At 38.1% G+C, this 16,571-nt stretch overlaps 1 protein-coding gene across 2 annotated transcripts in view; it reads right to left on the reverse strand.

Moving 5' to 3' along the window:
* The window catches only part of NVL (nuclear VCP like), a 1,985,423-nt gene that overhangs the window by 460,802 nt on the left and 1,508,050 nt on the right, over positions 1-16,571 (reverse strand). For both annotated transcript variants that reach the window (XM_044058761.1, XM_044058752.1), the window contains one exon: positions 5,663-5,739. In XM_044058761.1, coding sequence (XP_043914696.1) covers positions 5,663-5,739 — 77 coding nt within the window. The remainder of the gene's footprint in view (positions 1-5,662; positions 5,740-16,571) is intronic.

A 16,571-nucleotide genomic window follows, 5' to 3' on the forward strand; every position in this document is an offset into this window, starting at 1 on the left:
GGTTCCAAATCTGAGCCTCATTCAACTTACATCTGCCTCCCTACTTTTAGCCATTTTACCCCTTCCAGGTTAGAATATGCTGTCACAGTCATCTTTAACTGCACTGCCTATCAGTAACCCTTTAAATCAAGGATACTCACTCCTCCCTATCTCTTGGACAGCATAAGCTATTCCCAGAAAACTCTGGGTTTCTCCTGTAACCATATAAAGTTTCTCAAGGCATTATTTAAGCCCATAAAAAGCTTGCCTCAGGTTTAGGGGGTATGGATTGAAACCATATAAGGATTCTGAGAGTATAAAAATCTGTAAGAACAGTACCTTGTGATCTATATCTAAATCAAGAAATTTCCATTTACTCATCTTATTCATACATTCTGACCTCAATTTTGAGTAACATTTTCCACTGCTTTTTCTATGTCTTGCAACAATGTAACAACAGAGAGCTTACTAGAGACAGGCCCTGGGGTCGGAATGGTCAAGGATGGCCCCAACATAAGTTATAACAATTTTAACATTTTTAATTATAGTAACATTGACGTGCAGGAAGGTCATTTCAATTTATTTATAAAGGGATTTTCTTTTATCCCTATTAGAAAGTGTGATGTCTTTAAATTATTGGTGGATTTTAAATTATATATACGAAAAAAGAATCTAGAACTATTTTTTAATGGTCAAGAAAGGTCAAACTCACACAATGCCACCTTGCATAGGAAAAGTATTTTTAACCCGCCCTTGCATCTACAATTAAAGAACTTTGAATGTATGCTAGAGAACGAGTTAAGGCAAGCCATAAATAAAAACAAAGTGACTCCAAATCTTAGTAGGGAAGAGAGAGACTTACTTGAACAATGTAGAAGTAAACAAGAATTTAAGAATTATGAAACCAGATAAGGGTGGGGGTGTAGTCTTAATGGACAAAAGCACATATGAAGGTAAGATGGACATTTTGGGTGATGTCAACCAATATATGAGGGTTTCTCTGAACAAAGTAAATATTGCTTACAAAAGAATACAAGTATGTTTAAATGACTTGCTCATTGAAGGGCTTATAGACAATGATGCTTACAATTTTTTACATGTCGAGAAACCTAGGATTCCATCAATTTTTGGCATCCCCAAAGTCCATAAGGATGTGGGCAACCTACCCTTAAGGCCAATAGTCTGCTGAAGGTTCCAAAACAGCTCCCTTAGCTAAATTTGTGGATTTCAAGCTTAGAAAATTGTCCATGGGGGGAGGGCAAATGTACTCAAAGACCCATGGGACCTTTTGAAAAAACTGCATTTGAGCCTTTATTGTGACAACCTTACTTTTATCACGGTTGATGTGATACATTTATTTTCTTCAATACCCCACACTCTGGGTTTAGAATGGTTAGAAGAGGTTTTAAGTGATACTAATGACATGTTATAATGATTAAAAAAAAATAATTTTAGAACATGTTTAATCTTAATGGAAGTGACTTAAAAAAACAATTTTTTATATTTTTTGAGGGCGAGTATTTTGAACAACTAAGAGGTGTTGCTATGGGGGCCCATTGTGCCCCTACGTACGCTAACATTATACTTTCCTACTGGGAAAAGAAATTTGTGTTCAATTGTGATTTCAGGTGTTGGAATTTTTATGCTCGTTTTTTGGACGACATTTGTTTATTTTGAGTAGAACCTGAGAGTAGGTTTTTAGATTTCTTTAACTATTTGTCTAGCACCACAGATTTCTTAAGATTTATGTATGAAATCAATTCTGACGACATTAGATACTTGGACCTCAGTATCAGTAAGGCTGGAGGGAATTTCAAAACTAGAGTTTACAGAAAAGCAACATTTTCAAACTCTTACCTATATTATACCAGTGCACACCCAAATCACCAGACGAAAGGGGTAGTAAAGGGTCGATTTGTTCGAATATCCAGAATGACCTCAGATGACAATGATTTTATTAATGAAATTGCTTATCTTATGGATTTGTTTAAAGCTAGGGGGTACCCAGAAAAGCTTCTAGCAGAAGTATACAATGAAGTTTTGGAAGAAAGAAAAATCTAGGTTTGCCCCCATTTTCGGGAGTGACAATCAGGACCTTGAAAATATTCAAACATCGGAGAGGCCAGGGTACAACAGTGCTTTGGTTATTACTTATGACGGGGATGCTGGGTTGGCCAGAAACATTATAGAAAGAGAATGGAACAGATATGCTAGTACATCAGACCTGCAGTATATATTTGATAAACCTTTTAAGTGAATTTACAGAAGGGGACACTGTATTAAAAACATTTTGGAGAATGATACCCCTAGGACAGGTGTTCACCTTTCTAACAAAAGGGGCACACACAAGTGTGATTGTTGTGCCCAATGTCCTATGTCAAAGTTGGAGAGATGGTTCATCTGAAAAGTAGAGACAGACTTATTAAGACAAATGGTTTTCCTAATTGCAATACTAATGGAATTATTTATTTAGCCATGTGTGACAAATGTGAAGCATTCTATATAGGCAAAACTGAGAGAAAATTAAAGTCAAGAATGTATGAACACAGGTTGTTGTTGTTGTCTTTTGGCTTTTCCCAGTTAGGGGTCGCCACAGCGGAACTCTGGTCCGCTAATGATTTGCAGTAGATTTTCACTGTGCCGTGTTGCCAGCTCGATGCCCAACCTTCAACAAAGGCATGCCTATTCATGCATGTCTTTCGGAACGCCACTCGACCCGCAGGGAGGACATGCAGACTCCACACAGAAGGCACTCCCCGCACACTAGCTGAGAATCGAACGGGAGAACCTCTTGCTGTAAGGCAACAACGCTACTTCTGCACCAATGTATGAACACAGGTACGATATAAAAAAGATGAACGGTAACAATTCCCTGTATAAACATACTCTGAACTGTGCAGGAGCTGATTTTTCATTTTTATGTAATAGAAATATTGCCCATTGATCCTAGGGGTGGCCCTTGGGAAACACGCCTAGAATACAGGGAACTGTACTGGCAACTATTTCTTGAAGCTACTAGGAATCCTGGTTTGAATGAGATGGTTTCATTGAAGCCACTCTTAAAGCTTAGGTCAGCTAAACTTTAAATTATGTGACTTTCCAGCAGATGGTGTTTTACATTTTGTATGACCTACACAACAGTGTTTTAAATGTAGTTTTAAAAAGGTTTTATATTTTTAAACATTTTTTATTTACAAGTTTTTACAAATTGTAAATAATATATGTTTTTTACAAGATTTCTGCTTGACCAACAAATGATTTTCTATGCACTTCTGTATTTATTGTGTTTCGTTGTTTGTGTATATAGTTTTTTTGCACTGTGTTTTTAAAAGTATAATAGTTTGTTAATTGATTAACTAGGGATGTTTCTGTATATAAAGGGGTTTCAGAAGTTGGTATGCTCATCTGAAGAAGTTTTTGTGACGAAAACGCGGTGATACAGATAATGCGTTCTGGATGTGCTTTATGTTTTTTAATATCATGTGCGATCAATAAAAGAGTGGATTTTATTCTGGTGAACCTTCCAGTGCCTTATTTTTGGTTAATAATGTAATACCGAAGTATTTTATTTATTGATATTCCCAGATTGGGGGGGGGGTCTCATTCGCAAAGTTTTCATTACATTTACTTTATAGTCTGAAAGTTCTTCATATTGTTTTTCTTTATGTCAAACAGCATTCCCAACTGATACTTTAGATCTGCCAAATAAAAAAACAGGTCACACACATATAAAACTAACTTCACATCCTCATCTTTTACCTTGTGTCCCTTCAAATGTGAACATCTCAGTTTTAAGGCTAATGTCTCCAAATATAACACAAATAAACAGTTTGATAGCAAGCATCCCTGCCAAGTCCCTCTGGCAACAGAAAAAGGAGGAATTATTTCTTTATTTACTTTTACACTTGCATGGGTACCTGAATATATATTACACAATAAGGTTATCCGGGAAATCCCATCTGTTGTAGAATCCGAAACCGATATTCCTACTTGATCTCATTAATAGCTAATTGATGCTATAAAGGCTTTTGATAAGTATTATTTTTCTTTGTAACATCCTGAATTAACAATGACATTTTTAAAATGTTGCAACAAAATCCAGCAATATCCCCAGTAGAAGGCAAATGCAGGTTTAATATAGACAAATCACACTAAACTTACTCAAAAAGGTAACTAAAGTTTAATAAGCTGACGTGAGCGCTTTCACAGTGGTAAACACTGCTTCATCAGAAAACATTAAAATAAAACCAGCCATTTATATATAAAAAGCAAAAACTCAACCTATCATAATTGCTGAAATTTCCTCAAAACACAATTAATTAAAACATAACAAATTGAGACATACAGCATTAAAGGAACAAGCACACCTAAAACACAAGGTATGCAATGAAAGCATCTCTGTCATGATGTAAACTAGACAGATATGTATGAATGCATCACTATACACTTCATAATAAATCATAAAATGATATATGCAGACCATATATACATATACAAACTGTATAAAAAATAAAAATAATAAAAATGTATTAAAATAAAGAAAAATAATAAACTTATTTTAACTTTCTAGAGAGGTCCAGTTTCTCAACACTTTTTTTTAAAAGTTTATCCATATTTTGACCCAAGGAGTCATCTATGTGTAGACTTCTCTGGTCTGAGCTCAAGCTGCCATGTCTTCATGCCATGTTGTTTGTAACAGAGCAGGGAACATCATGCTGAATCAAAATCATCTATTTGGGTTACGCAGCTATCAGTCTCTTCCCTGGTGTCATCAGATAGCTGCATGAACTTGATTATCTTGACTTCTGCTACTTTTTGTGGACCTCCTGCTAAAAATAATGCTTTTATAGGGCTTGACTATCCCAAGGTGTTTTCCTGGCCACTGCTAGTGCTTGTCTGCCATTACCAGAAGTCCATTTTGAATTACACAGAAATGTGAGAGACAAGTATACCGGTGTTGTACCCGCAATAATAATGAATTAGAAGCAAAGTGGGACAGCTCAGATTAGTAACTATTTTATAGGAGATATATCTGCTTAAACTGGCAAAAGCAAAACTAGTCAATAAGCCTTTGCATGTTTTATAAATCAGGCATTATACACACAGAAAATTCAACAAGATAAGCAAATATTCTTTAGGCGGTTGTGAAATCTAAAATGCCACTGTGGTCATGCAACACAGTAATGCATTTAGATTTAAACAATGGGACTCAGTGACCACACTTTATTGACATGCTGCATTGCTAATGTCTTTATCATAAATATAGATAACAATGGGACTCAGTGACCACACTTTATTGACATGCTGCATTGCTAATGTCTTTATCATAAATATAGATTGTGGAGACTTTTCTTTAGAAAAGGGTAGGAGCAAATTACATAGGGAAAAAAGGGAACTGTGGAATCAATACATGCAGAGGAGAAATGAGGTTTAATAGAAGGCAGGATTTGAATGAGCTATGTAATGGTTGACTAACAATGACTGGATATGTTGAAAGTGATGTATAATGTTTGCAGCAACAGTTGTCAGCACATTTTGGAATGTATAATGTTTGCAAGTGAGATCGTGTTGCTATGGTTTACTGCCATTTACATAAATGTAACATGGCCTATGTCATACATGATAATTTAATAAAGATGTTTCTTGATTAAAAAAAAAAAGAAGCAACTTATTAAACTCTTACGTGTAGCAGTCACAGTGCTCGCTGTGGGCAATCTCCTCAAGGTTGACATCAGGGTCTAATGGTGGACGAGTACCACACTAAGAAAACAAAACAAAAAAAACAAGAGTGACTACAAAAGACAAATACCGTGCTAAACAAAATTCATGAAATTATCGAAGCAAACAAGACTTCACTGTAACATCTCCCTCAATGGAGGTCTAAAAGTCTATCCACTAAACCTGATTATATGGGCATCAACAAGGAAAGTAGTCAAAAGGAATTAAAGCAGAAACAAATATGAAATGGTAGTGAAGTATAAATGTAGCAACAATGATGCAGGTGCAATGAACCAGCAAGACTAAGTAATCAAATAAAAAAAAAAGGAAAATAAACTGACACACACTACCTGTTAACTAAGGTAGGAAATTAATCAGTTAAAAAAATTAAAAAGACATTGATGAAACATCTACTTCTGAATAGCACTATACTTCAAATACAAAAAAGATGCATATAAAAATACAAACAGCTAAATACAAGACATTTATTTAGCAGATCTTCTCAGCAAAAATGAATCTATCAGTTGGTATGAAGCCAAGACAAATTTATTGGCAGTACAAGTTTGGGGTTACCCGTAGTGACATCACTAAAATTACTGTGTTACCAGTGTTACATGTATAAAGGCATAAATGGCCTCACTTCTTTCTCAGCAAAACCAGAGCTAATTCACTTCTGAGAAAAAAATGAAGAAAAAAGAGGGAGAGAAAAGAAAAGTGCCAAACCATTATGATAAAGGTATAAAAGTATCCACTTCAGTAAGCGCTTTCGTTCACACAGTGAACTTTATCAGACTGAATAAAACACAAAAAGAACGTCTCTTAAATAACACACTCAGCTAAATCACATGACTCAGCAATTACAACAAACTGATTGCCTAATGCTTTAACCCTTTTCTTTTCAAATACTCTACAAATTCTTCCTTATTATTCAGACCAGGGGGATAGCAGGCATTTAACTCCACTTGCCACTTATACTTCATCCACGCTAGTTCATCCTCTGCATTTAATTTCAAGTCATACCTTTCAATTTGATCTAAAACTACATACTTTACATCTACCTTACATTTACTCATTTGGAAGTACTTGCTTAGAGCATTATTTTTTGGGTGGTAATAGTATATTTATGTTCATAAATCCTTTTGTATAATTCCCCTTGTCTGCCCTATATAAAGAGAGTCACAGGACATATACTTAGCTAAATATACCACAAATTTTGATTTACAGGTGTATCTTTTCTTGATTTTTAATAATCCTGTTATTAATATATAATTCCACTACACCTGTATAAAGATAGTTACAAAAAATACAATTATAACATGTAAACATCCCTTCTATTGTGGTATTAACATTTGCACACAGACTTAATTTTGCCTGAAAATAATTTTTAAACTTTTTTCCTCTTTTCTAGACGAAAATGGGTGCCTCACCTACCTCCTACAATAAATTAGAATTACTACTCAGAATTTTCCATTAGTTTTTAATAATTTCCTTAACAGCCCTAGCATCTACACTATTTGTGACCTGCATAGAGAGATTATAATTTTTACTGATATGTTTTTCATGTTGCTTCCTATCTTGCTGCCTAAAATCACATACTTCCTCCAACTTGCTTCAACCACTTCAGCTGGATAACCTCTATTTTTAAATTTCTCACATACCACTATACCTTCTTTATTAAAATCTTTAAAAGAGAATACAGAATGCTCTCTCTCTCAGAGACCTCTCAAATTAATATCTCAAATATTACTGCTGGGATAACTTGCAGAATGACATTGCTTGTCATCTGACTCCTAGTTCCCAGGCCCCAAAACAAACATTGATGGCAGCTGGTATCATTTAGTATTTACCTGTGAAAATACATATACAAGGGCTTTTCCTCAGATCTTTGGCAGATGTTAGAATTCATAAAACAATAAAACACTTCCAATACAATACAGAAAGCTTTTAGACATTACGTCTCCTTACTGCACTGAAACTGAAAGATAAATTGTATGGCCTAGCCATAAAGTAATTTAATTTCAGTTATTTTTCTGAAGTTTGCTAGACTGAAGTTAACCTCCTGTATTCCAGTTTCCACTGTTAAACTATATACATGTAAACAGTTACAACAGTGCATGTACATTTCTGTTCTCTTCCAGTAGGGCATTTTGTGGTTACATTTTAAGTACAAGCACTTTATAAAATATCTTTTCAACACACATCTGTACAAAACCTAGTTTGATATATACATGACATACAGTTATAATACATTTGTCACACAAGCATCATATATGAATCATGTTGATATTCACAAATAACATAATTATTTACAAAATTCCAGACAGCTGTGCTGGCAGTATTTCCTTTTGTTACACTTCTATATAAATCACATCAATATTCACAAATGAGACAGAATTATTTACAAAATTCCAGCGAGCCATGCCGGCAGTACCTCCTTTGTCACACCAGTGTACGCACTGCATTGCTATGCTGACTGGATCTCTATTATAGCTGACTTTGCACATTACCTAGCATGGCTGGTGCCCAGTTTTCTTTATTTCTTTAAGCTCAAGAAAAGTTTCTGTTGTTTGAATTTGGTTTATGTACAACTATGAATATTAAGGGCATCAACTTTCTGTTTAAAAGACAGATTTTAAACTGATTTCTAAACAAATGTCAACCTAATTTTGTAGTGTTGCAGCATTTCAAAATAGTCCATAACAGGCTATTTATTTAGGTTTGTAGAAAGAAGCAGTAGTCAAAAGTCTTGCCATAGCATGTATAAGGAGAGTACCGCTTTTCGCAAGTGACATTCTTAGCTGCCAGCTACAGTAGTACAGGAAAGATGGAGAAGAAGCTATGTGACTACCACATTTGGAATCCAAAAGGTAAATTATCAGTATCCAGGTCACTGTATAGCCCAAATGTGGATTTACCTTCCTTTTTGTACAGTTCGCAACAGTAACAACCATGAGACTCAATGGAATGTCATTACTGAAAGACGGTGATTTTAATATGGTCCATGATTCATTTGCAGACAGAACCCACCCCGTGGCCAAGAAATATAAACCCCAGAGAATACTTAAGAAAGCAATGGCTGAAAACAGGCAAAATGAAATATAGATACAGCTCACATATTGAGTATCCTCTTATTTCCCCTAACAGAAGCAGTTTAAGTTGAACTGATTTCTGGCATACCTCAGAGAATATTGTCAAATCAGCACACAAAACAAACTATTTGTACCCAAATTAGCTGTATCCCTAAACTATAAGTTTAAGTGTAAAGAAAAGTAAACACAGGTCCTGAAGATACCTAGAGATGATGAGGCAATGCAAATGGGTCAGGAAAGGGGTTAACAGATTCCTGACAGATAACGTATGATGCAACCTTCCTATTTATACATTGTGGGACACTCCCAAGGTAGAAATCATCAGCTGCTGTATGGGTGTCAAAAGTATAATGACATAAAAACATGATAGTTGGATAGAAAAGATAGAAATAAAAATAAGCACGCAATGATGCCTAACAATGTGAGTTTTACTGGGGAAATAACAGATTGACTAGGTTTACTTCCCCAATAATGCCCACCATGGAGGGGATTATTGTGCATAGATAAAGAGCTATTTCTGACATTGTTTCACATTTGTTTTTATTAGTATATGACTTTTATACTTCTGATGTTAATTAGTTCCTCTGCCTCATGTTTCAAAGTTGCTGTAGCATGTGATTGCTGTTGAAGCTGCCAAAACATTTTTAAGTTATTTATGCATTTTATGTCCATACACACACACACACACACACACACACACACACACACACACACACACACACACAAAACACATGTAAATGTGGCCAGCAGTTACAGCCACTTTCTTGACTAAGAATACATTAGATGTCTTACTGTGATCAAATGAACAAAAAAAATCATACAGTGCAAAGCACTGCAACCTCCCCCACTCCACCCCACCCCCATGCCTCCCAACTGTCCCCAATTTGTTCTGACCCTCAAAAAATGTTTTGATTTTCTTGTAAATCACTGAAAACTGCAGTCAGTCAATAATGCCAGATATTAGAGTTTCATACGTTTTATTGTTCAGGCAATGAATGTTGAGAAAAAAGCCTCTCCCTCTGTTTACTTTTTAAATGAATTAGTGTCATACTTAAAATTGTTCCTGAGTTTATATCTTTCTTACCCATTGTTAATGACAAAGAATTTGAGAGGGGTGTGTGTGTCTCACTCACTCACACAAGCACATACATACCTGTACTACTTTTTCTTTATTTTTTTACCTCACTAAACATGGCTTTTTAAGCCCCTGTCAGTGAGGAGGAAGTAAAACGGCAAGTCCCTGTAGCTGCTGCAGTTACTTTTGCTACTTTTTTTTCTTATTATTTATTTTTATTTTACACTTGCTAAACAGCAAAGTTGTGTTGGCGGGTATAAGCAAGATAGTGCCACTTTGCTATTTTGTTTGTTTGTTTTATTTGGTCTGTGCTTCATGGTAGATTAATATGTTGCTGTGATGTGGCAAAAAAGAAGTTGTGTACTTACCATAACGTTCCATCTATGTTGTCCATTTTCATTCCTCCTCAACTGTTGGGTTCAGATCTGACCATCAGATCCAACTCGGCCATTACTAGACTTGTGACCACCAAAAAGTTCCAGAGCTATTCCCTTACCCATAATACACCAATCCCTAACATATCTCAGATTTTGTTTGCTATTTTATAAAAAGTAGAAAGAATGATTATAAAAATGTTCATAGATTAAGCCATAAATGGAGCTCAACAAAAAGGACAGTGGTGTCATTATAATCTCTCATTCTTCCAGAAATAGTTTATGAGCAAGGTTGGAGGTTGGTGGGTGAGAAGTTGAGGAAGAATGAATATGGACAACACAGATGGAACGTTATGGTAAGTACATAACTTCTTTATCTGATGTTAATTCATTCATTGGTTCATAGATTAGTTCTACGCTAACTGCTGTTTTGAGCCATTTTAAACCTAGCCAATTAACCCATGTGAGAATCAAACCTGTCAATTTTTATTCTATACTCAACTGTTGAAACAGAATCCCCATATACCTAAATTCCTGGGTGGACAGATATTCCTAAGCACAGTTGAGCCAAAGGCTGCTCTTCCTCTCAAAACTAGACCCAGCTTGTAAACAGTGATAAAAGTAAGATGATCGGCCCAGGTTGCAGCTGCACATATATCGTCCATGGAAGCCCTAGATAAAAACATTGAGGAAGTTGCCATAGTCCTACTTGAATGGGCTCTTAAATATTTTGGAAAGGTTAGATCCAACTTGTTGTAGACAAATGATATACAGTCCATAAGCCATCTGGCTAGAAACACTTTTGCAACTGGTTTGCCCAGTTTAGAAACTGCAAAGGACACAAATAATTAACCTGTCTTTCTAATTTATTTATTTATGTTATTTATTTTACATTTGTTGACCGGGCTTGTCAGACTGAGCTGAAGAGCCCTTTTTTAGAGGAGGCCCAGGGAGAAAAGCTCCAACATATTATACAATTTTCGTTATAATTACCATTAAACATCAGTGTTACAGGATTACTAGATGGCATTAAGTAGCAATACAATGTTATACAGTGACAATAATCATAAGTATAGCAAAGCTCTTTCAAGATGTATAAAAAGAAAATGTCATTAAGAGGAATATAGTTTTGGGGTAAGCGATTACAAAAACCCAGTTTTATCATAATGTAGTTGCATGAAGGCAAGACAATTATTACAGAATGTTTCACTGAGGTGATTAGCTTAATAGGGTTTAGAAGACAGATTGAAAGAGTAGTCAAGGAAGATTAGAGAGAGCTAGTGAGAAGAGTGAGTTAAGGGCAGAAAAGTAGATTATTGTATGGGAAAGTAGGGAGAGTGCACTGGCAGGACCAGTGATTTTTAAAGTGCTCTTTGGTGACTGTCTTAAATTGTTTAGGATGTGCAAGGGTCTTGATTTCTAGTGGGAGCCTATCCCAGGCAATAGTGGGGTGATAGCTGTACATGCTGCATCCAAATTTAGACTTAGGTTTGTAGATTGGTAGTAGGTCTTGGTTAGAGCTTCGGAGAGATCTGGAGGGAGAATAATGTGAGATGAGAGGGGATACTGTCAGGCAATAGGAAGGCTGGTATAGGATAGAATTAATGTTCTGGAGCTGAGAGAGAAGAAGCTGGTGGGATAATTCAAGCCAGTTTAGGTGTTTTAGAGAGAGACAGTGATGGGATTTGTAGGATTGTTGGGCAGCAAATTTAGCTATCTTGTTGTAGGCAGATTCTAGTTTGGTCGTAAGTGTTGAGTTAAGATAATGCTTTTTAACAAGTTAATATCTTTCATTTTGTGTATGTAAAAATGCAATTGTCTGTAGACACCCAATAAATGCAACATATATTCACCTTTATTTTCTAATTTAGGAAAAAAAGACAGGCAAATTAATGGACTGCTTAATATTGGAGTCTCACACCACCTTAAGAAGGAAGGAAGTGTTGGTACGTAATGTTATTCTATCCTTATGAAAAATCAAGTAGGGAGGTTTAGAGGACAATGCTTGAAGTTCTGAGATTCTCCTAGCCGAGGTAAAGGCCACTAGAGAGAGTTTTCAAAATCAGGAGTTTAAGATCACATTTAGCTGCTGACTCAAAGGGAGACTGGATTAAGGCCTACACTACCAAATTTAAATTCCATGGTAGAGTAGGACCTATATATGGAGGTCTTAGAAGGAGGATGCATCTCATAAAGGCTTTACAAAGCTTAGATGAAGCCAAAGAAGAATTCTCAAATCTAATATGAAAATTTAGAAATTGCTGCTAACTGCACTCTGATCATTGAAGAGCTAGCTCCCTCATTAAAAACTGTTGCCAAAAATTCAAGAACACTTTGAGCAGGAACTGAGAAGGGGTCAGTGTGTTTCTGCTGTGTCCAAAAAATGAATGTTTTTCATTTACTTCTGTAAAGTTTTCTTGTAGAGGCTTTGTGGAAAGATAAAAGTATGTGACAGACATGGGAAGAGAGCATCAGCTGTCTGGCTATTAATGGAATGAGAGAAACCATGCTGTAGGCTTTAGGATTGATATATCCAGGTGAATCATGCCTGTCGGGTGGGGTGAGACAGTAGGTCTGGAATCAGATCCAGACTCCAAGGTGGGTAAATTAGATGAGGCCAGAGGAAAGGGAACCAAATCTCTCAAGGCCAGTAAGGTGCACTGAGGACAACTCTACTCTTCAACTTGGCAGCATTCTGCAAAAGAACGTGCTACACATGTTTAGGCAAGAAGCAAAAAGATCACAGTTCGTTTGGCCCCATTGATGGGGAATAATTTCTCTCATGTTCATGTTGACAGACCACGCGTGAGGTAACAGAATGGACCTGCTCAATTTGTCTGCTATCACACTGAACTTCTCCGGAATGTGCTTTGCTATCAGAAAGTGGTTGGATAAGATCGCCCATTACCACACTCTGAGGGCTTCTCGACACAAGGGGTAAGACCTGGTTCCTCTTTTTTGTTGAGGTACCACACTACTGACATATTGTCCATTTGAATCTCAGTTGTCCGAAAAAGGAAAGACTCTTGGAAGGCCTGCAATGCTAAGAGCATTGCTCTAATTTTCAGGACACTGATATGCATGTTGGCCTCTTCAGGGGACTAAGTGCCTTAGACTGTTTTCCCGAGTAAGTTTCCCCCCCAATCTGCGATGCATCTGTGGTCACCATGGCCTTGGGTTCAGGGAGAACGAAAGGATGGCCTTGTAGAACTTGATCTGACCGAATCCACCACCAAAAGTATATCTTGCATGCCTGAGTGATTCTTATTTGGGCTTACATTCAATGATAAAGAATCAGACAGTGTATTGCTAGCATCCATTGAAGAATTCTCATATGAAATCTTGTTAAGAGAACTAAAATTACGGCAGTTGACATTAACCCCAAGGCTAGAAGAATCAAGTGGGCTGAAATTTTGGTACTGTGAACTATTTTCCTAACCTGGAATCTGATAGTTTTGCACTCTTGCTAGAGGAAGAGAAGCTGTCATCGATACCATGTTGAACACCGCCCCTATAAAGTCCAATGCTTGAGTTGGTTGTAACTCAGATTTGAGGAATTTATGGATATCTCCAGATAAGAACAAGTCTGGAGTATATAATCTCTTGCTATTATTAGTAGATGCCTGGTCGGGGTGGTAATGAGACACTTGCCTAAGTATGGAAACACTCAGAATCCCTGCTGTCTCAAGTGAGCTGCTACCACTGCCATGCACTTGCTGAACACCCTGGGGGCTGTGCTGAAGCCAAAGGGCAGTGCTCTGAATGGAGAATGACTGGCTCCCACCAGGAAACATAAATATATTCTGGACTGTCTGTTCATTTTTATGTGGTAGTACCCATCTTGAAGGTTTATTGAGCACATCCAGTCGTCCTTGCCCAAAAAGGGCAGAATGGACTGAACCATGGCCATCTGAAACTGTGTGTGTTGAACTGACTTGTTCAGGTCACTGAGATCCAAAACTGGTCTCCAGTCACCTGTTTTCTTTGGCACTCTGGTCAGATGCGACCACTTGGATGACTTTTTTCTAGCAGCTTTTATATTTCTAGTGCTGCTGCTTTCCTCTGACTAGGTGGAACATCGGGAATTTTCCATATAGGTGGAGGTGGTAGGGAAAAGGGAACTGTATAACCTCTGGAAATAATCCTCTGCACCTGTGTATCTTTTGTTATCTCTAGCCAGGCTCTCTGGTGCAGGGATATTCGGCCTCTAATGGGGGACAATCAGACCTCCTTTCAGGAATGCTAATAGGGTCTATCAGAGAAAGAATCCCTGGACCCTTGGTTCTGCAGGTCTCCTCTGCTGCATGGATATCGTTGTCCATTTGAGTTCCCCCCTCTGCCCAGGAGGAACTAGCTCCACGTGGATCCTGTAAAGGATGCTGGTACTTTCTGAACTACATCTTTTGACCACCTCATTGACTCCTAGAAAATGATCGTGGGGAGTCGAAAAATGTACACCAACTGCAGAAGGGGTCTTTCGATTTTTTTCACACCTGGAGAGTGTCCCCTTCACTTTTGGGCCAAACAACAAACGGCTGTCAAAAGGTGCATTCATGAACAAAGACTCGAAGGGCTCTGCAAAGTCACACAAGCACATCTAAGCATGCCTCCTGATGGAAATGCTTGAACCCGCCACCCCTGAGACACCTTCACCTCATGGATGAATTTGAAATAGATTGAAGGGTACCCAACTGTAAAGCCACAAACAATTGAGCCTCAGCAGTAGTGGTCCTGGCAAGGGATTTTGAAAATGTCTTGATCAAGTCCCTTTGTACTTTTGTAAAGTGTGCCAAATAGTTCAGCAACTGAAGGGCAAAAGTCGCTGAAGAATACACACTCTTCCAAAATCTGTCCAATGCCCTAGACTCCCTGTTAGGGGAGTGGACAGAGGAACTCTGCTCAGCAAATTCTTTCTTGGTGGCCATCACCATGACCATAGCATCTATGAGCACCCCCTTACTCCAGAATTCTCTACCTGCTGGTGGAGCCAGAATTTGATCTGGTCTCTTGGAGACTGACTCAACTGAGTCAGGTTACTTCCATGCCAGCCTAGAGATCAAGTCAATGAGCTCATCGGCAGGTGGAGTACCTCAGGAGGTAGACGGGAGAGCTCCAAAAGCTTCGAGGAGTACTGACTCCTCTGGGAAAGGATTATCGGAGGACCAACCACCTCTCTGTTTAAGGATCTCAAGAATGTCTCCAAATGAGATGTCTTCAAGAGGTGATCATGGGGACCCCTCCCCATCATTGAAATCAGTATCCTCAATGACGGACTCCTGAGAGGAGTCCTACTGCCTTCTTTTGCACTTCTTCTTCCTAGGGAATTCCTTGGTGGGATACTTCAGTGAAGTACTGGAAGAGACAGTGAAACCTTGCTGGGTGGTCTGGAGACTTTGGGCTGGCTGTCCCTGTGGCACAGAATGTTGAGGACCAAGGCGCAGAGACATTTAGGATCCAGAAGGAATAATCAAGGGAGGTAGAATCCGTCTGCTCTTCCGAAGCAGAAAAAACCCTCTTTATCACCTCAAAGACAGAATGTTTCTGGAAGAAGGAAGACAATGGAGGTGAGAAGACGGGCTTCTGGCCCACTGACTCCCTTTCTACAAAGACAATCTGCTCAAGGCAGAAGTCGGAGCTGAGCTGCTCCAAGGGGTAGAGATGTCTCCAAGAACTTTGGAGTCAACTCCAACACCTCGGACCAAACAGGACTGCTTCAGCTCCAAGAGGCATCCAGCTCCAAGAATGTCTGAGCCAGTGCACTTAGAGATATATTTGGATCCGTAGATAACAACATCTTTAGATCTGAGCCAGATGGACCTAGAAGACTCTGATCCAGGGGCTCTAAAATGATAGGTCAGATCAGGGAAAGGGTTGTAATCAGTGGAGTGACAGACGGATGGACTTCCTGACCTGCACTGGTAGGAGCCGGGATAACTCCCATCTGAATCTTCACCATGAAAACTCTCCTCATCATCCTGCCCACATCATCTTTGGTTAGACTTCTGGAAGACCGAGAGGATGCCAAGGATGGGGATTTTGAATGTTGGAGTTCCAGAAATGGAAATAGAGCTCTAGATGGTACTGGGTCTACAGCAGTACCTTGTCCTAGATAAAGGAGTCAGATCCAAGATGCTCTGAACTGAAAACGGAGTTGTCAAACCCAGCAACGAAATTATCAAGGAGGTCTTCGGATCTGACTTCTGCTTTTTCTTGGGAGGATCCGAAGAAGAAGGAGTTGAAGATCCGGACAGTTTGGGAGATTTTAAGATAGACTCCTTAATTTTGCATACGGAGGGTTGAGCTCAAGTAATCGCCTCAGAAAGGGTGTTGGAAGCA

The sequence above is a fragment of the Protopterus annectens genome, chromosome 1.part2 (assembly GCF_019279795.1).
Source record: "Protopterus annectens isolate FY-2018-M chromosome 1.part2, PAN1.0, whole genome shotgun sequence".
Taxonomy (NCBI): Eukaryota; Metazoa; Chordata; order Ceratodontiformes; family Protopteridae; genus Protopterus; species Protopterus annectens.